The sequence below is a fragment of the Theropithecus gelada genome, chromosome 9 (genome assembly GCF_003255815.1).
Source record: "Theropithecus gelada isolate Dixy chromosome 9, Tgel_1.0, whole genome shotgun sequence".
Classification (NCBI taxonomy): domain Eukaryota; kingdom Metazoa; phylum Chordata; class Mammalia; order Primates; family Cercopithecidae; genus Theropithecus; species Theropithecus gelada.
The window spans coordinates 17,044,988-17,067,426 of record NC_037677.1 but is presented as its reverse complement, the minus strand read 5'-3'; the positions used below and the strand labels follow the sequence as shown (position 1 = coordinate 17,067,426).

Sequence of the window (22,439 nt, the reverse complement as noted above, 5' to 3'; positions counted from 1 at the left end):
AACTTTATAAAAATAAGAGAAATGTACATGTTATACATTCATAGATTTATTTTTCCATTTGGTGGACTAAATGCATCTCTTGATATAGCTCATATTGTAGTACCAAATGAAAATGTGGTTTCTGTTCATCAAGATTCAAAGTCAAAACTCCAAATGCAAGAAAAGAAACAAATAAATCCCAGAGTGGAAAAGCACAAAAGTAAGTGTAATAATTATTGATAACTTTAAATTATTTTATATTGAACTCATCAGATCTTTTCCTTTGATTCACCAATGTGTACTTCAGACTATATTTTATCAACTTTTGACTTTGACCTAATGTGTGAATACCCTATGATAACTAGAGAACAAAAGTAATGATACTTTTTGGTTGGTATTTGAATGGTCATTAATTACTAAGTAGTATCACTGCCTCCTCACATGCTCATGAAAACTATTCATATGATTTTCTCATTTGACTCCCATGGGTGGAAAGTCTGATGATTACTTGGCATATCCAGAAGTTCTATTGCACATCTATCTTTTTTCTATTTAGCATTTCCTTTTGAAATCCAAAAAAAGGATATATCACTTGAGCATCTGTTGCCTGAGGAGAAAGTTTTATTATCAAGAAGAGAATCTCAAACCAAGAAACTTCAAGCTAAAGTAACTTCAAGAAAAAGTAAGTAATTATTTACACATCTTATCAATTATTTTTATTAAATTCAGGAGAAATTTGTTCTTGGTTCATAAATATGCCTTGAACCATATGCTTCTTTTGCTACTTATTTCCATCACATTACTAGATCTTTATTGATGACTTGTTTCTTTTACAATTACTGAGTTACCCGTGTCAAATCTGCCACTTTGTGGATTTCTCTTTCTTCTTGTATTAGTATCAGGTTTTGCTTTGTATCTTATAATGCTCTATTTTTGTGTGTGTGCAAGTAAACTTAAATTTATATTCTTCAAAGACAGAACAGTTTTTTCCTTATGAAAGGATTCACTTTACCATTTTCATAATTTTTGTTTGTTTTCCTTAATAACACTTTATCTGTTATTATGGCTCCACAAACTTTCTTCCGGTTGGTATTTGCTTGATACATTTTTTCACCCTATTAACTTCTTTGTTTCTTTGTGATTTTGCTATGTCTGTTGTAACAAACTTAGATAATTGTGTATACTCTTTTTAAAATCAGCTTGAATTTTAAGTTCTGGGGTACATGTCCAGGATGTGCAGGTTTGTTACATAGGTAAATGTGTGCCATTGTGGTTTGCTGCACAGATCAACCCATCATCCAGGTATTAAGCCTAGCACCTATTAGCTGTTCTTCCTAATGCTGCCCCTACTCCTGCCCCCTACTCCAGACAGGCCTCAGTGTGTGTTGTCCCTGATGTTTCCATATGTCTCGTTGTTCAACTCCAACTTACAAGAGAGAATATGTGATGTTTGGTATATGCTCATATTTAGTCTGATATTTTTTCTTTTAATTATCTCTTATAACCATACATAATCTAATTATTGATTTTTTAGGTGCAATTATATCATTTTTCTTGGCTTCTCCTATTTTTCCTACATGGTATGTTTCTTTCACTCTCTTTCTACTCTATGTTTTATCATTATACATTTTTCCTTAGCAATATTTGGTACCAAAAATTTTAAGCTTTACCTAAAGTATGAATATAATAAGAAAAGGAAAAATTTTAAATATACAAGTATTTATAATAATGTTTATAGTAGTAAATAAAATAATGTTTACAAATAAAATGTATTTAATACCCATGTATATAAAAATTAACAGAACAGCTTTTGGCACAAGTAAAAATGTATTTTTATGCTTATATTTTAACTAGACACTGATGTGCTTATATCATTAAAAAAAGACAAAATATCATTGAGTAATTAATATATATTGTGAATCTAGAGGTTGCACCATAGATTCAGTTCTCTAGTGCTTTTAAAAGCCTTCCTTCTTGTAGTCCAGAAAAAGATGAGGTATCAGATGAAAATCTTTTGCCTGCAACTGGAGCTGCTAGAAAGAAGAGATTCCATAGTAAATATGGAAATAATTAATATTATTAAATTATTTGTAATTACATTAATGAAATTTTAATTAAGCAGAATTTTGTCCATGGATATGTATTCTGCTACAATGTTATAGGCATCCATTGAACTCATTTTTTGTTGTGTTATTTAAATTTATTTCTAGATTTCCTTGGATCTTGATTATTCTATCAATTATTGAGAGATGTATATTAAATTATCCCACTATGTGGATTTACCTATTTCTTCTTACAGTACTGTCCATTTTCCTTATACTGTCTACATTATTAGATGTATACAAGTAAAAAGTTAGGTTTTCCTTATGAATTCAACCTTTTATTTTTATGAAAGGGATCATCTTAGTCTCTAGTAAGGTCTTTTGACTAAAAGTCTATTTTGTCTGACATTGACATAATTACTACAGAGTAATTTTGGTTAATGTTTGCATTTTTTTCAGTCATATCTCTATAAAGAACTTATAGTTAAATTGTTTATCAGTTCAATGTGTGTCTTTGTTTTTAGAATATGTAAAATATGTAATCCATTTACAATTATTGTACTTACTGATATATTTGGATTTAAATATTTTGGGTGGGGGTGTTTTTCAATTTTTTTTGTTTGATTCAGATTACTTTCTATTTTCTTTCTTTATTTTGGAATTACTTTTAATCAGTTTAATTATTCAATGTGTCACCTATGTCATAAAAAAACTTTTAAAAATGTGAGTACACTTAGTAAAATAAAGTGTAATTTCAACTTTCTAAGTGTATGTATGAAGTAACAAGAGTGCCTCCACATACGTTCAGGAAGAGTACTCTGATGGGTTTTCCATTTACCGTCATGATTCATTTTGAAAATGCATCAGAGGTTTTATTGTGTGACATTTATTTAAATTGTATTGACTAGTGTAAAGTCTTATAAAACTGATAGGGGCAGGCACAGTGGCTCACACCTGTAATCCCAGCACTTTGGGAAGCTGAGGCAGATGGATCACGAGGTCAGGAGATTGAGACCATCCTGGCTAACACGGTGAAACCTCGTCTCTACTAAAAATACAAAAATTAGCTGGGCGTGGTGACAGGCGCCTGTAGTCCGGGCAACTCAGGAGGCTGAGGCAGGAGAATTCCTCGAACCCGTGAAGTGGATGTTGCAATGAGCTGAATCGACTCCTGCACTCCAGCCTGGGCGACAGTGAGACTCTGTCTCAAAAAAAGAGAACAAAACAAAACTGATAGGAAACTTTGAATGGTTCTTTCTATATATTAATAATTCAGAGACTTTACAGTAAAGTCTTTTTCACTTTTTATTGGGTTAAAAGCCTTTCTTTATGCAACTGAGAAGATGGATGAAATAGTAGATGAAAATCTTCCACCTGAAATAAAGTTTTAATTTTAAAAAGCCCATCTCAAATTACAAAACTTAGTACTGGCAGAAAAGTGAGACTTCAAAGTAAATACAATCATTAAGAATATTGTGTGATGATTTTAGTTAAAATTCTCTCCTTTGTTTATATGTTCAATCATAAATATGATTTTTACGTGTCATGTATACATATATGTGTATTTATAGAAAACGTGTGTGTGTATATATGTATATTCTCCATTGTCGTTGATTAATTATATGTTTCATGTGTTCTGAACTTCATTGAGTTTCTGTTTATTTTATCATTTATGAGAAAGGTATTTTAAATTCTACTGTGATTACTTATTTCTCTATCTCTTTGTAGTTCTGCCAGTTTTTGTTCTGTTTCTAAAGCTTATTATATACATAGACATTTTAAATTGTTAAGTTTTCTTAAGAGTGCCGAAACTATTGTCTTTATGGTGGACATTTTTAAAAATAGACTTAATTTTTGGATCATTCTTATGTTCACAGTAGAGAGGAAGATACAGATTTCTCATATACCACCTTCCCCCACCTACATGTAGCCTCACCCACGATATGATGGAAATTTTGTAGTAACTTTCTTTGTCATTGATCTGTCAGGTATTAACATAGCATCTTTTTAATATAAGCATTTGCAGAACACAGTTTTTCATCATTATACTTTCAACCTTTTTGTATTATTATAGCTTAGCTGTATTATATGTGTTAAATGTATTCTAGTTATTTTTTAAATCCAATGTGGTAATCTTTGAATTGAAAATATAACATTTAACACATTCATATTTAATGTAAGTACTGATATTTTGTGGGTTAATATACTATCACTTATGTTTTCTGTATTTCTTACCTGATCTGTTTTTGAATCTCCTTTTAAAGTTTATTTTTAATATGTTTTTATCATTTTTATTACCCATATCTGTTATAAAAATTTAACTTTATTATAAAATATGAATACCTTATGAAACCGTTTTCTTGAAAAGTTCTATATTTTTACACTTTACATACTCAGCCTATAACTCACTGTCTCAACAACGTGGTATTTGATTATATTATTTCAAAACATGAGAGGAAATATTGAGGGATAATTGATATGTATTTTGAATCACAGAGGTTTTTTTTGATAAATTCGTTTCTCTATTTAATGGATTAAAAGCATCTTTTTTGTAGCTCAGAAAATGGAAGAGGTATTAGATGAAGATTTTTTACCTGAGGATAAAGTTGCATTTTCAAAAAGGAAATCTCCAGCTAAGATATTTGGAGCTATCAAAATGGAAACACTAAATAGTATGATAATTTTCAATAGCATTGATTTATTTTTAATTAGAGTAAGCTGAAGAATTTTGTTCTTAGCTTTGTGACTGTTTAGTCAGTATGTCTTTTGTATACATCTATTAGATCAAATATGTTTATTGTTCTGTTCAGTCCTTACTTTTTTCATTGAAGTTTTTCTGTTTGTTCTGTATTACCAAGAGATGTATGTTAATTTCTCCCACTGTGATTATGGATTTCTCTATGCCTTATGGTAGTTCTGTCAAATTGGTTTATATATTTGGACAATATCTTATTTATTTATTGTGTACAAATTTATACTTTTTACCTGGTAAATGGAGACTGTTTGTTAATCTCTGAAAATGCATTTTGTTTTATACAAATCAAAACCGTAGTGAGATACCATCTCATACTAGTCAGAATGGCTATTATTTAAAAGTCAAATACAACACATGCTGGTGAGGTTGTGGAGAAAAGGGAACACTTATACACTGTTGGTAGGAGTGTAAATTTGTTCAACCATTGTGCAAAACAGTATGGTGATTCTTCAGAGAGCTAAAAGCAGAACTACCATTCAACACAGCAATCCCATTACTGGGTAAATACCCAGAGGAATATAAATTATTCTACCATAAAGATACATGCACATGAATGTTCACTGCAGCACTATTCACAAAAGCATAGATATGGAATCATCCTAAATGCCCATCAATGACAAATGATCTGGATAAAGAAAATGTGGTACATATACACCATGGAATACTATACAGTCAGAAAACAGGACAAGATCATGTCTTTTGCAGGAACATGGATGTAGCTGGAGGCCCTTATATTTAGCAAACTAATGCAGGAACAGAAAATCAAATACTGCATGTTCTTACTTATAAGTGGGAGCTAAATGATGAGAACTCATGAAGACGAAGGGAACAAAAGACACTGGGGTCTACTTGAGGGTAGAGGGTGAGAGAAGGGAGATGAGCAGAGACGATAACTATTGGATATTGGTCTTAATACCTGGGTGATGAAAAAATCTGTACAACAAACCTCCATGACATGAGTTTACCTGTGTAACAAACCTTCACAAGTACTCCTGAACCTAAAATGAAAGTTAAAAATAAATAGGCTGGCCGCAGTGGCTCACACCTGTAATCCTAGCACTTTGGGAGACTGAGTCGGGCAGATTGCCTGAGCTCAGGAGTTTGAGACCAGCCTGGGCAACATGCTAAAACCCCATCTCTACTAAAATACAAAAAATTAGCCAGGTGTGGTGGCACGCGCCTGTAATTCTAGCTACTTGGGAGGGTGAGGCAGGAGAATCTCTTGAACCAGGGAGGTGGAAGTTGCAGTGAGCCGAGATTGTGCCACTGCACTCCAGCCTGGGTGACAGAGTGAGACTTCGTCTCCAAAAAAGAAATAAAATAAATAAATTTTTAAAAACGCATTTTGTTTTAATGTTTATCTGATATTTGTACAGCTACATATGCTTTCTTGTGATCAGTATTTACACAGTCTTTTGTAAACAGTTTAGAAAGAGGCTCTTGGTACCTATATGGTTTCAGTAATTTTTTCACAATACTCCTAAACCACAAAAGAAGTCCAACAATTTCTTTATTAATTAGGTGCAAAACAACTCAGTACCTGTTAGATACTGCATAACTTTTGTAGGGACATATATTTTCTACACAGGTAAAAACCAAGGAGCACGATTGCTCTATCATATAGTAATACTATATTTAACTTTGTAAGAAACTGTTAAACTGTCTTCAAAGTAGCTGTAGTGTTTTGCATTCCTACCAGCAATGAGCGAGAGTTCCCATGTTCTTTGCCAGTTTTTGTGTTTTTAATGCTTTGGATTTTAACCATTCTGATAGGTTTGTAGTGGCATCTCATTGTTGATTTAATTTACAATTCCTTAATAACATATATGTTGAACATCTTTTTATATGTTTATTTGCCATCTATATATCTTTTTTGGTATCTCTTCAGCTCTTTGCCATTTCTTTCACAGTGTCTTTTACAGAGCAAAGTGTTTTTATTTTAGTAAGTATAACTTATCAATTTTTCATTCATGGATTGTGTGTTTGTTGTATCTAAAATGTCATCACCAAATTTAAGGTCACCTACACTTCTTCCTTTGCTATCTTCTAGGAATTTTATAGTTTTGCATTTTATATTTAGATCTATGATCCACTTTGAGTTCATTTTTGGTAAGGTGTAAGGTCTTAGATTAGATTCATTTTTTGCTTACATGTGGATGACTAATTATTCCAACATTATTTGTTGAAAAGACTCCTTTCTCTATTGAATTTCCTTTGCCTCTTTGTAAAAATTTATTGACTCTATGTATGTGATTCTTTTTATCTCTCTTCTGTTCCAGTTGGTCTATTTGTCTATTGTTTCGTCAACAGCACACTGTCTTGATTTCTGTAGGGCTACAGGAATTTTTAAAGTTGGATAGTGTCAATCCTCTGATTTTGTTTTCCTTTAATATTGTGTTAACTCTTCTGGGTCTTTTGCCTTTCCATTCAAATTAGAATCAGTTTGTTGATTCCATTTTGATTCCCACAGAATGGCTTGTGGGAATTTTGATTGAGATTGCACTGAAATGAGTTGAAAAGAACAGACAGCTAACAATATTGAGACTTCCTATTCTTTAATATGGACTATTGCTCCATTTAGATCTTAGATCTATTTATTCTTTGATTTCCTTAATCAGAGTATTTTAGGTTTTTTTACATATATCTTATACATATTTTGTTAGGTTTATAACTATCTCATTTTTTGATGGTAATGTAAATGGTATTGTATGCTTAATTTGAAATATCACTTGTTCTTTGCTGGTATATAGGAAAGCAGTTGACTTTTGTATATTAACCTTGTATCTAGCAACCTTGCTATAATGGCCTATTAGATTTTTCTTGTTGTTGAACAAAAATAATTTTACTCATTTTATATTTCTTTTATTCTCTTTTATTGTCTTACTGCATTAGTTAGGACTTCCAGTACAATGTAGAATAGGTGTGGTGAGTAATGATGTCCTTGATTTATTCCTTTTCTTAGAGAAAAAGCATCTGTTTTCTCATGATTAAGATGTTAGCTATTTGTTTTTTGCAGATATTCTTTATGAAATTGAGGAAGTTTCTACTATTCTTAGTTTGCTGATAGTTTTTAAAAATCATAAAAGGGCTTTGGATTTTGCCAAATGATATTTCTTCATTTCTTATTGATCATATAATTTTTTCTTTAGTCTGTTGATGTGGTGGATTACATTAATTGATTTTTGAATATTGCATGAGTGTTGCATACCTGGGATAAACCCAGCTTAGTTATGGCACATGATTCTTTTTATACATTGTTGAATTCAGTTTGCTAACAATTTATTGAGGATTTTTGTATCTTTATTCATGAGAGATGTTGGTTTGTAGTTTTTTTTCTTATAGTACCTTTATCTACTTTTGGTAATAGGGTAATATAGTTTAAATGTATTGTGGAATGACACTGTACTTTGTACTTTTGTTCTTTTAAATTTGTTAAGGTTTGTTTTATAGCCCAGAATAAGATCTGTCTTATTAAATGTTCCATAGAGCTTGAGAAGAATGTGTATTCTGCTGTCGTTGAATGGAGTAATCTGTAAGTATCAATTAGATCCAGTTGATTGGTGATGTGCCAAGTTCAACTATATTCTTAGTGATTTTCAGCCTGTTGGATCTGTGAATTACAGTTAGATGGTACTGAAGGCTGCAAATATAATGAATTTGTATGTTTTCTTTGCAGTCCCATCTGTTTTTGCCTCATGAATTTTATTGCTATGTTGTTAGGTGCATGCTTATTAAGTATTTCTACGTTTTCTTGAATAATGACCTTTTGATCATTGTGTAATGTCCCTCCATATCTCTAATCATTTTTCTTGCTCTAAAGTCCACATTGTCTCAAATTAATATAGCTACCCTAGCTTTGCTTTGATTAGTTAGCATGGTATATCTTTCTCTGTTCCTTTACTTTTAATCTTATTGTTTTCATATATTTAAAGCCAATTTCTGGTAGACACCATAGAGTTGGATTTGTTTATTCACCTACCCTGACAGCCTCTGTCTTTGAATTGATGTATTTAGACCATTCACATTTAAAGTGATTATTGATATATTTGCTTTAATATCAACCATATTTATGGCTATTTTCTCTTTATTGTCCTAGTTCTTTGTTTCTTTTTCACCTTCCATACCTTTCCTGCCTTCTCTGGCTTTAATTATATATTTAATATGATCCTATATCTTCTCCTTTCTCAGGGTATCAGTTACATTTCCTAAAATTTTGTATAGTGGTTGCCTTAGAATTTGCAATGTACATTTACAGAATATCCAAGTCCACTTTTAAATATCACTATATCACTTCATGGATAATGCAGATATTCTGATTTCAGACAATTCCCATTTCCTGCCTTTTGTCACTTATAAGATTCCTGTCATTTCACTTATCTATAAGCTATAATCACGGAGGACATTGTTACCATTATTATTATGAATAGTCTGTATCTGTTAGATCAGTTAAGAGAAAAGAATATAAAATAGTTTCTTTCTTTTTTTTTTTTTTTTTTTTTTTTTTTACAGGGCCTTGCTTTATTGCCTAGTCTAGAGTGTCGTGGTGTGATCACAGCTCACTTCAGTCTTAACTTCCCAGGCTCAAGTGATCTTCCCACCTCAGCCTCGAAGTGAGGTGGGACTACAGACACATGCCACCATGCCTGGCTAATTTTTGTATTTTTTGTAGAGATAGGCCTTTGTCGTGTTACCCAGGCTGATCTTGAACTCCTGGGCTCAAGCAGTCCATCTGCTTTAGCCTCCCAAAATGCTGGGATTATAGGCATAAGCCACCATGCCTGGCGTTTTTTGCTTTTATTCCTTGACTAACATTTTTTCTCTCTTTATGTAGAGCTGTGTTTCTGACATGTATTATATTCCTTCTCTCTGAAGAACGTTTAAAAATATTTTCTTCCAATGCAGGGATACTGGCAACAAATTACCTCATTTTTTTTTCTGAGAATGTTTTTATTTCTCTTTAAGTTTTGAAGGTTCTAGGTTGGTTGTGTTTTTCTTCAATGCTTAAATATTTTAAATATTTTAAGTTTTTCCCACCTCTTTTATCTCTCAAGATTTTCTTTTTGTCTTTGATTTTCTGTAGTTTGAATATAGCAAATTATTAGGTCTAGACATTTTTGCTATTGACCACTTTTTATGTTCTCTGAGCATCTAGGATCTGTGGTTTGTTGTTTACCATTAATTTTGGAAAATTCTTAGCCATTATTATTTCAAGTATTTCTCTTTCTTTGCTTTTTCTCCTTCTGTTACTCTCATTATGTATGTATTATAACTTTTGTAATTTTCCCAAAGATCTCAAGTATTCAGTTTCTTTTATTTTATTATTTTTTCTCTTTTCAATTTTAGAAGTTTCTAATGACATGTTTTCAAGCTCACTGATTCTTTTTTGGTGGTGTCCAGTATACTGATAAAAACATCAAAGGCATTCTTAATTTCTGTTACAATGTTTTTTATTTCTAACGTTTCCTTTTTTTCTTAGTTTTTCTAGCTTCCTGCTTACATTATCTATTTCTTATTACATGTTATCCACTTTTTCTATCAGTTGTCTTAATATGTTAGACATAATTATTTTAAATTTCCAATGTGATGTTTGAAAAATTCTGCCATATCTGAGTTTGATACTCATGCTTACACTGTCTCTCCAGACTATGTTTTTTTTTTCTTTTTTATTATACTTTAAGTTCTAGGGAACGTGTGCACAATGTGCAGATTTGTTACATATGTATACATGTGCCACGTTGGTGTGCTGCACCCATTAACTCGTCATTTACATTAGGTATATCTTCTAATGCTATCCCTCTCCTCCTCCCTCCACCCCACAACAGGCCCCAGTGTGTAATGTTCCCCTTCCTGTGTCCAAGTGTGCTCATTGTTCTATTCCCACCTGTGAGTGAGAACATGCGGTGTTTGGTTTTCTGTTCTTGTGATAGTTTGCTGAGAATGATGGTTCCCAGCTGCATCCATGTCCCTGGAAAGGACATAAACTCATGCCTTTTTTTATGGCTGCATAGTATTCCATGGTGTATATGTGCCACATTTTCTTAATACAGTCTGTCATTGATGGACATTTGGGTTGGTTCCAAGTCTTTGCTCTTGTGAATAGTGCTACTATAAACATACATGTGCATGTGTCTTTATAGCAGCATGATTTATAATCCTTTGGGTATTTACCCAGTAATGGGATGACTGGGTCAAATGGTATTTCTAGTTCTAGATCCTTGAGGAATTGCCACACTGTCTTCCACAATGTTTTAACTAGTTTACAGTCCCACCAACAGTGTAAAAGTGTTCTTATTTCTCCACATCCTCTCCAGCACCTGTTGTTTCCTGACTTTTTAATGATCGCCATCCTAACCGGTGTGAGATGATATCTCATTGTGGTTTTGATTTGCATTTCTGTGATGGCTAGTGATGATGAGCATTTTTTCATGTGTCTGTTGGCTGCATAAATGTCTGCTTTTGAAAAGTGTCTGTTCATATCCTTTGCACACTTTTTGATGGGGTTCTTTGTTTTTTTCTTGTAAATTTGTTTGAGTTCTTTGTAGGTTCTGGATATTAGCCCTTTGTCAGATGAGTAGATTGCAAAAATTTTCTCCTGTTCTGTAGGTTGCCTGTTCACTCTGATGGTAGTTTCTTTTGCTGTGCAGAGGTTCTTTAGTTTAATTAGATCCCATTTGTCAATTTTGGCTTTTGTTGCCATTGCTTTTGGTGTTTTTAGTCATGAAGTCCCTGCCCATGCCTATGTCCTGAATGGTATTGCCTAGGTTTTCTTCTGTGCCTAGGTTTTATGGTTTTAGGTATAACATTTAAGTCTCTAATCCATCTTGAATTAATTTTTGTATAAGCAATAAGGAAGGGATCCAGTTTCAGCTTTCTACATATGGCTAGCCAGTTTTCCCAGCACCATTTATTAAATAGGGAATCCTTTCCCCATTTCTTGTTTTTATCAGGTTTGTCAAAGACCAGATGGTTGTAGATGTGTGGTATTAAATCTGAGGGCTCTGTTCTGTTCCACTGGTCTATATCTCTGTTTTGGTACCTGCACCATGCTGTTTTGGTTACTGTAGCCTTGTAATATAGTTTGAAGTCAGGTAGCGTGATGCCTCCAGCTTGTTCTTTTAGCTTAGGATTGTCTTGGCAATGCAGGCTCTTTTTGGTTCCATATGAACTTTAAAGTAGTTTTTTCCAATTCTGTGAAGAAAGTCACTGGTAGTTTAATGGGGATGGCATTGAATCTATAAATTACCTGTGGCAGTATGGCCATTTCATGATACTGATGCTTCCTATCCATGAGCATGGAATATTCTTCCATTTGTTTGTGTCCTCTTTTATTTCATTGAGCAGTGGTTTCTAGTTCTCCTTGAAGAGGTCCTTCACATCCTTTGTAAGTTGGATTCCTAGGTATTTTATTCTCTTTTAAGCAATTGTGAATGAGAGTTCACTCATGATTTGACTCTCTGTCTGTTATTGGTGTATAAGAATGCTTGTGATTTTTGCACATTGATTTTGTATCCTGAGACTTTGCTGAAGTTGCTTATCTGCTTAAGGAGATATTGGGCTGAGACGATGAGGTTTTCTAAATGTACAATCATATAATCTACGAACAGGGACAATTTGACTTCCTCTTTTCCTAATTGAATACACTTTATTTCTTTTTCCTGCCTGATTGCCCTAGCCAGAACTTCCAACACTATGTTGAATAGGGGTGGTGAGAGAGGGCATCCCTGTCTTGTGCCAGTTTTCAAAGGGAATGCTTCCAGCTTTTGAACATTCAGTATGATATTGGCTGTGGGTGTGTCATAAATAGCTCTTATTATTTTGAGATACGTTCCATCAGTACCGAATTTATAGAGAGTTTTTAGGATGAAGGGCTGTTGAATTTTGTCAAAGGCCTTTTCTGCATCTAATGACATAATCATGTGGTTTTTGTTTTTGGTTCTGTTTATATGCTGGATTACATTTATTGATTTGCATATGTTGAACCAGCCTTGCATCCCAGGGATGAAGCTGACTTGATCATGGTGGGTAAGTTTTTTGATGTGCTGCTGGATTTGGTTTGCCAATATTTTATTGAGGATTTTTACATCAATGTTCATCAGGGATATTGGTCTAAAATTCTCTTTTTTTGTTGTGTCTCCACCAGGCTTTGGTATCAGGATGATGTTGGCCTCTTAAAATGAGTTAGGGAGGATTCCCTCTTTTTCTGTTGATCAGAATAATTTCCGAAGGAATGGTACCAGCTCCTCTTTGTGCCTCTGGTAGAATTCGGCCATGAATCCGTCTGGTCCTGGACTTTTTTTGGTTGGTAGGCTATTAATTATTGCCTCAATTTCAGAGCCTGTTATTGGTATATTCAGGGATTCCACTTCTTCCTGGTTTAGTGTAGGGAGGGTGTATATGTCCAGGTATTTATCCATTTCTTCTAGGTTTTCTAGTTTATTTGCATAGAGGTGTTTATAGTATTCTCTGATGGTAGTTTTATTTCTGTGGGATCAGTTGTGATATCCCCTTTATCATTTTTTATTGCATCTATTTGATTCTTCTCTCTTTTCTTCATTATTAGTCTTGCTAGTGGTCTATCAATTTTGTTGATCCTTTCAAAAAACCAGCTCCTGGATTCTTTGATGTTTTTAAGGGTTTTTTGTGTCTCTATCTTTTTCAGTTCTACTCTGATCTTAGTTATTTCTTGCCTTCTGTTAGTTTTTGAATGTGTTTGCTCTTGCTTCTCTAGGGCTTTTAATTGTGATGTTAGGGTGTCAGTTTTAGATCTTTCCTGCTTTCTCTTGTGGGCATTTAGTGCTATAAATTTCCCTCTACACACTGCTTTAAATGTGTCCAGATATTCTGGTATGTTGTGTCTTTCTTCTCATTGGTTTCAAAGAACATCTTTATCTCTGCCTTCATTTCGTCATGTACCCAGTAGTCATTCAGGAGCAGGTTGTTCAGTTTCCATGTAGTTGAGCAGTTTTGAGTGAGTTTCCTAATCCTGAATTTTAGTTTGATTGCACTGTGGTCTGAGAGACAGTTTGTTATAATTTCTCTTCTTTTACATTTGCTGAGGAGTACTTTACTTCCAACTATGTGGTCAATTTTGGAATAAGTGCAATGTGGTGCTGAGAAGAATGTATATTCTGTTGATTTGGGGTGTAGAGTTCTGTAGATGTCTATTAGGTCCTCTTGGTGCAGAGCTGAGTTCATTTCCTGGATATCGTTGTTAACTTTCTGTCTCTTTGATCTATCTAATTTGACAGTGGGGTGTTAAAGTCTCCCATTATTATTGTGTGGGAGTCTAAGCCTCTTTGTAGGTCTCTAAGGACTTCCTTAATGAATCTGGGTGCTCCTGTATTGAGTGTATATATGTTTAGGATAGTTAGCTCTTCTTGTTGAATTGATCCTTTTACCATTATGTAATGGCCTTCTTTGTCTCTTTTGATCTTTGTTGGTTTAAAGTCTGTTTTATCAGAGACTAGGATTGCAACCCCTGCCTTTTTTTGTTTTCTGTTTGCTTGGTAGATCTTCCTCCATCCCTTTATTTTGAGCCTATGTGTATCTCTGCACGTGAGATGGGTCTCTTGAATACAGCACACTGATGGTTCTTGACTCTTTATCCAATTTGCCAGTCTGTCTTTTAATTGGAGCATTTTGCCTATTTTCATTTCAGGTTAATATTGTTATGTGTGAATTTGATCCTGTCATTATGATGTTAACTGGTTATTTTACTCGTTAGTTGATGCAGTTTCTTCCCAGCATTGCTGGTCTTGACATTTTGGCATGTTTTTGCAGTGGCTGGTACCGGTTGTTCCTTTCCATGTTTAGTGCTTCCTTCAGGAACTCTTGTAGGGCAGGCCCGGTGGTGACAAAAATCTTGCTTTTCTCTAAAGGATTTTATTTCTCCTTCACTTGTGAAACTTAGTTTGACTGCATATGAAATTCTAGGTTGAAAATTCTTTTCTTTAAGAATGTTGAATATTGGCCCCCACTCTCTTCTGGCTTGCGGAGTTTCTGCCGAGAGATCTGCTGTTAGTCTGATGGGCTTCCCTTTGTGGGTAACCCGATCTTTCTCTCTGGCTGCCCTTAACATTTTTTCCTTCATTTCAACTTTGGTGAATGTGACAATTATGTGTCTTGGAGTTGCTCTTCTCAAGGAGTATTTTTGTGGCATTCTTTTTATTTCCTGAATTTGAATGTTGGCCTGCCTTGCTAGGTTGGGAAAGTTCTCCTGGATAATATCCTGAAGAGTGTTTTCCAACTTGGTTCCATTCTCCCCATCACTTTCAGGTACACCAATGAGACATAGACTTGGTCTTTTCACATAGTCCCATATTTCTTGGAGGCTTTGTTCGTTTCTTTTATTCTTTTTTCTCTAAACTTCTCTTCTCGCTTCATTTCATTCATTTGATCTTCAATCAGTGATACCCTTTCTTCCAGTTGATCGAATTGGTTACTGTAGTTTGTGCATTCATCACGTATTTCTTGGTCCGTGGTTTTCAGCTCCATCAGGTCATTTAAGAACTTCTCTACATTGGTTATTCTAGTTAGCCATTCTTCTAATATTTTTTCAAGGTTTTTGCCTTCTTTGTGATGGGTTCAAACTTCCTTCTTTAGCTCAGAGAAGTTTGACCATCTGAAGCCTTCTTCTTTCAACATGTCAAAGTCATTCTCCATCTAGCTTTGTTCCATTGCTGACGAGGAACTGCATTCCTTTGGTGGGAGAGAGGCACTCTAATTTTTAGAATTTTCAGCTTTTCTGCTCTGTTTTTTCCCCATCTTTGTAGTTTTATCTACCTTTGGTCTTTGATGATGGTGACGTACAGATGGGGTTTTGATGTGGTTGTCCTTTCTGTTTGTTAGTTTTCCCTCTAACAGTCAGGACCCTCAGCCCGCAGGTGTGTTGGAGTTTGCTCGAGGTCCACTCCAGACCCTGTTTGCCTGGGTATCATCAATGGAGGCTGCAGAAGAGTGAATATTGCTGAACAGCAAATGTTGCTGCCTGATCGTTCCTCTGGAAGCTTTGTCTCAGAGGGGTACCCGGCTGTGTGAGGTGTCAGTCTGTCCCTACTGTGGGGTGCCTCCCAGTTAGGCTACTCGGCGGTCAGGGACCCATTTGAGCAGGCAGTCTGTCCATTCTCAGATGTCAAACTCCATGCTGGGAGAACCACTACTCTCTTCAAAGCTGTCAGACAAGGACATTTAAATCTGCAGAGGTTTCTGCTGCCTTTTGTTTGGCTATGTCCTGTCCTCAGAGGTAGAGTCTACAGAGGCAGGCAGGCCTCCTTGAGCTGCGGTGGGCTCCACCCAGTTTGTGCTTCCCGGCTGCTTTGTTTATCTGCTCAAGCCTCAGCAATGGTGGGCACCCCTCCCACAGCCTCGCTACTGCCTTGCAGTTAGATCTCAGACTGCTGTCCTAGCAATGAGGGAGGCTCCATTGGCTGGGGACCCTCTGAGCTAGGCACAGGATATAATCTCCTGGTGTGCCGTTTGCTAAGACCCTTGGAAAAGCGCAGTATTAAGGTGGGAGTGACCTGATTTTCCAGGTGCTGTGTGTCATGATTTCCCTTGGCTAGGAAAGGGAATTCCCTTCCCCCTTGCACTTCCTGGGTGAGGTGATGCCTCGTCCTGCTTTGGCTCTCACTGTGTGGGCTGCACTCACTGTCTGACACACCTCAGTGTGATGAATCCAGTACCTCAGTTGGAAATGCAGAAATCACATGTCTTCTGCATTGCTCATGCTGGGAGCTGTAACCTGGAGCTGTTGCTATTCAGCCATCTTTGGTATTTGTATGATGTGTTCTTATGATAAGGCCAGCTCTCATGAACAGCATACAGTTAGAGTTTTTTGTTCCAGTGTGAACATCTTTACCTTTAAACTAGAATTTAGATGCATGTATATTTACTGTAAATACTGACATCTTTGAGATTAAATATTCCATTTTTATAAAATTTCTTTATAGAGCAGTTTTAGGTTTAGTTCACAGCAAAATTGAGCAGAAAGTACAGATTTCCTATATACTTTCTGCCATTCCCCACACACAGGCTCCCCACTGTCAGCATCCTGCACCAGAGTAAAACATTTATTATAACCAATGAACCTACACTGACACCACATTATTACCTAAAGTCCATAGTTTACTTAGGGTTCACTGTTGGTGTTCATATCCTGGGTTTTGACAAATGTGTGATGACATGTATATGATCATTATAGTGTTGTACAGAATAGTTTCACTGCCCTAAACATCTTTTGTGCTCTTCCTATTTATTTCTCACTTACCCCTAACTCCTCACAGTCATTGACCTTTTTGTTGTGTCCATGATTTTGCTTTTTTCAGAATGTCTAACAGTTGGAGTCATACAGTATGTAGCAGTCTTTTTCTGCTCAGGTTGCCATAACAAAATACTGTAGACTAGGTAGCTGAAACAACAGAACTTATTTTCTCACAGTTCTGAAGGTTGAGAAGTCCAAGATCAAGGTGCTGACTGGTGAGGAAGGGCTCTCCCTAGTTGTAGATAGCCACCTTCTCGCTGTACCTGCATGTGGTCTTTCTTTTAAGGCCACCAATTCTATAAGATTAGGACTCCACTCTTACAATCTCATTTTACCCTAATTACAATCTCATTTTACTCCTCCATAAGGGCATATGTCCAAATACAGTCACATTAGAGATTAGAGTTTTGACATATAAATTGGAGGGATAAAATTCAGATTTGCTTATTTCAACTTAGCAATATACATTTTGAGGTTCCTCCATTTCTTCAATGGCCTGGTGGCTAATTTCCTTTTAGCCCTGAATAATACTGAATACTCTGGATGTACCATAGTTAATATATCTATTTACCTACTGAAGAATGTTACAGGTTTTTTCCCCAAGTTTTGGCAATTATGAATAAAGCTCCTGTAAACATCCTTGTGCAGGTTTGTACATGGACATGTTTTCAATTCATAGGGGTAAATATCAAGTACTACAATTGCTGGATTATATGGCAAGAATAGGTTTAGTTTTTAAGAAACAGCCAAAGTGTCTTCCAGAGTCGCTATGCCATTTTACATTCTCACCAGCAATGAATGAGGATTCATGTTGCTACACATTCTTTTCTGCATTGATGTCAGTTTTTTGGAGTTAGGTCATTCTAATAACTATGTAATTGTGTTTCATTGTTTTTTTTAATTCACAATTTCCTAATGACATGTATATTAAACGTCACTTTATATGCTTACTTAACATCTGTATGTCTTCTTCAGTAAGGTGTCTGTTAAGTTGTTTTGCCCATCTTTCAAATGGGATGTTTGTTTTAATATTGAGTTTTAAGAGTTCTTTGCATATTTTGGGTAACAGTCTTTTATCAGATATATCTTTTGCAATATAATTTCCCAACCTGTGGCATGACTTTTCATGCCTTTCACAATGTCTATACAGAGCAGAAGTTGTTGAATTTTAATTAAGTCCAGCTTATCAATTTCTTTTTTGTTGTTGATTGTGTCTTTCGTATTTTATCTACAAAGTCATCTCCATGCCCAATGTCGCCTAGGATTCTTGTATATTATCTTCTAGAAGTTTTATAGTTTTCCATTTTCTATTTAGATCTATGATATATTTTGAGTTAATTTTTGTGAAGGGTATAAGGTCTGTATCTAGATTTATATTTTATTGCATAGGGATGACTTGTTACTCCAGCATCATTTGTTGAAAAGATATTCCTTTCATCATCAAATTGCCTTTGCTCCTTCATTAAAATTGGTTAACCATATTTGTGTGAATCCAATTCTGGCTCTCTGTTCTGTGCCATTGATCTATTTGTCTATTCTTTTTATAAGACCACACTGTCTTGACTACTGTAGCTAATAATAAGTCAGCCATCTAACTTTGTTCTTCTCCTTCAACATTGTGTTGTCTCTTGTCTTAGTTCCTTTGCATTGCTATAAAGGAATATCTCAGGCTGGGTAATTTATAAATAAAACAGGTTTGTTTGGTTTACAGTTCTACAGACTATAGAAAAAGCGTGGTGTCAGCATCTGCTTAGGGTCTAAGGAAGCTTTCGCTCACAATGTAAGGGGAAGGGGAGCCAGCATATTACACGACAAGTGAGGGAGCAAAAGAAAGATGGGAGGAGATATCAGGCTCTTTTTAACAATCAGATCTATAGGAAACTAGTAGAATGAGAACTCACTGATTATTTCTATGAGGACAGCACCAAGACATTCATGAGGGATCTGCCCTCATGACCTAAATACCTAATACCAGCTACCACCTCCAATATTGGGGATCCGGTTTCTACATGACCTTTGGAGAGGACAAATATCCAAATGATATCAACCATTCTGGGTATTTTGCCTCTTCATATAAACTTTAGAACTAGTTTGTCAATATTCACAAAATAGCTTGCTGGGGTTTTGATTGAGATTACATTGAATCTCTAAGGAAGAACTGATACCTTGAAAATATTGTCATCCTAACTCTAAGCATATAATCTCTCTCCATCTATTTAGTTCTTCCTTGATTTCTTTTATCAGAGTTTCGTAGTTTCCTACTATAGATTTTACATGTATTTTGTCAGATTTATACCTAAGTATTCAATTTTGGGGGGGCACTGTTGTAACTGATGTGTTTTTAATTTCAAATTCCACTTGTTCATTGTTGGCATAAAGGAAAACAATTGACTTTTGAGGAGGAGACCCAAGATGGCTGACCAGACACAGCCAGGAAGAGCATCTCCCACTGAGAGACCAGACCATCAAGAAGACTGACACACTCTGAGCACGTCTTTGGGAGGAGGGCATTGAGAGTGGACAGAGGGAGGATGCAGACACTGGGCTGAAGGGGTAGGAAGCTGGGAAGCCTGCACAGGGCTGCCAAGCATCAGGACTCATTCTTGGCCCCCAGCAATTTTTGGGGAAAGAGTGAGTTAAATAGGTGAGGAGTGGTCTCATCTCACCATGTACCTCCAGAATCCTAGCTACAGAAGACCCTATTCCCCCAACAGACATTTGAGCTGGCAGGGAGAACTGCTTTAAGAGGTGGCAGGGACAGGGATCCAGACTATGTGGATCCCAGAGGGTTTGGCACTGGAATGGCTACAGTGGAGCATGGCCAGCGATGCCCATCCCCCAAGGCTTGCCATGCTTCTCTAGGTGACTTTGACCTTTGTTAATTGTCAGGCCTGGACAAAACAGAGCTGTCAGTGACATCAGGCCAGTCTTATCTGAGCACCTCCCTGTCTGCCAGCCTTTCCTGGGGTCCCTGCCTGGCCATGCCTACTTGCACCACAGTCTCCAATGCCCAATTCTGGTGCTTCCTGGTGGCCACTGCCATAGTGCCTTTGCCAGCAGACCTTGGCTAACCATCAGAAAGCTTCTGTAGAGGGACCCCACCAATGTGCACCCACATGCAGCCTCCTCCCACCACCTTGTCATTGTGCACTAACTTTCAACCTCCCCACAATGCTTTGCCAGCATGCTCACATGGATGCCATCAGGCCACCGCTGGCATGCGCACGCAAGGACCCCACAGCACCACTGCTGACATGCATCTGCAGACAGCACTATGCTGCTGCCTTGTCACAGTCAGCATATGCACGTGTGCAGAATCCACAGTGCTGCTGCCTAGTCACCACTGGCACATGCGGGGACCCTGCTGTCACCAACACCCTGACAAAGCACTTTGCTGGCACCCCCCAACTGAGTGTTGTTCTCAGCAGACTGGGAGAACCTTGGCCCTGCAAACATAGCAGGTGTTTAACCTCAAGGAACCAGAGAGAAAAGCCACAGACCTGGTCCCATATGAAGAAGATTGAAACTGGACGCCCCCCCCTTCCTTTCACCACATGTAAAAATCAACCCAAGATGGATCAAAGAGTCAAATGTAAAACCTACAACCATAAAAACCCTAGAAGGAAAACCTAGAAAATACCCTTCTGGACACATGCATGTGCACGTTCATCACAGCACCATTCACAATAGCAAAGACATAGAGTCAACCCAGATGCCCATCAACAGTGGACTGGATAAAGAAAATATGGTACATATATACCATAAAATAGTATGCAGCCATAAAAAGAATGAGCTCATGTCCTTTGCAGCAACATGGAAAGAGCTAGCAGCCATTATCCTAAGCGAATTAATGCAGGAACAGAAAACCAAATACCACATGTTCTCACTTATAAGTGGGAGCTAAATATTGAGCACACATTTACACAAAGAAGGAAACAACAGACACTGGGGCCTACTTGAGGATGGAGAATGGGTGGAGGGTGACGATCAAAAAAACTACTGTTGGGTAATATGCTCTCAGTACCTGGGTGACAAAATAATTTGTGAACCTAACTCCCATGACACACAATTTACCCATCTAACAGACCTCCACATGTACCTAAAATAAGAGAAAAAAATAAAGTAAAACATGTAACTTTTGTACATTAACCTTGTGTCCTGCAACCTTGCCATAACTGCTAGTCATAATTCCAACATCCCTGTTGTATCTGAATTTTGTTGTAATGCTTTCTCTGTTTCTTCACACTTTTTTGTCTATTAATATGCATCGTAATATTTTATTAAAAGTCAGACATGATATACTAGGAAAAGAAACTCCAGTAAATGGGTCCCTAATTTTGTGGTGAATAAGTATGAGGGGAAAACAAAGTCTTTTATAATCTTATGGTTAGGTCTCAATCTTTTGGTGATCCTGTGTCCCTGGACTATGAACTTCTCCAGTGCTTCTCAGTTTTTTTCCCTTCTTATGTGGGGCAGGATGGCTAGACGGGGCTGGAGTTGGGTATTTCCCTTCATGTAGGCTTGTTAGGCTCTGATAAAACCTTAGCAGGTTTGGCTCTGGTAAAAAGTATGTGTCCTGAGAGCAGACCTTGTTAAGAAGAACAGACTGTTCTGGCACATTTTGAAGTGGTTCCTTTTTCCTCTCCCTCTACTGGGAACATAAGGGGATTTTTTTCTCCACTATTCATTGTGAGAACCTGGTACAGCTCCTGGAAGCAAAACTCACAAAAGTGTGGAAACTCCCTATAACTGAGCCTCCTTGGAGTTTTTAATCCTTCAGACATGTCCTCACTGAGGTTCCAGCAATTCACTAATTGCAGTTCAGGTTTTCTTATCCTGGTTATAAAGGTTTCTGCATCATTAAGTTGTGATTCCCTATCTTTACCTGTCTCTCCAATTTTGGGGGCAGCAGTTTGCCCTGTGACGTCTTTTCTATGAAGTACCTAAGAAGAGTTATTTTTCAACTTGTTCAGCTTTTTGCTTGTTAGGATGGAGTGACACTTTCTGAGATCTGTACATATTAGACTGGAAATTGAAAGTTCCATTAAAAATTTTTTTATCTTCCTTACCTCAGGAAAGGTATTTATCTCTTCGTTGCTCTCTTTTGGACTGGTGACTTATGGCATCCTTCCATTGGTGTCAGTCATTTATCTTATTTTAATAATTTAAACTTTTTTCTAAAATATGTATACCATAAGATAATCAAGTAATACATTCATTTGTTTAATAACTAAGTATATCTATGAAATAGCAGGATTCTCACGTATATACTGAGGAGAACTATTGTCTTTATTTTTATGCTTTAAGTATGTACTATATTTTAATAAGTCAGTGCTACTTACTGTGGACATATGATTGTTACAAAAATTAGAGAAAATATTTTTGTCCGGTTAAACAATATATA

The 22,439-nt window shown here is 36.1% G+C and overlaps 1 protein-coding gene across 1 annotated transcript in view; it reads left to right on the top strand.

Moving 5' to 3' along the window:
• Positions 1–22,439, top strand: part of CCDC7 (coiled-coil domain containing 7) — a 447,862-nt gene that overhangs the window by 284,171 nt on the left and 141,252 nt on the right. The window contains exons 28-29 of the mRNA XM_025396487.1: positions 89–199; positions 536–661. Coding sequence (XP_025252272.1) covers positions 89–199; positions 536–661 — 237 coding nt within the window. The remainder of the gene's footprint in view (positions 1–88; positions 200–535; positions 662–22,439) is intronic.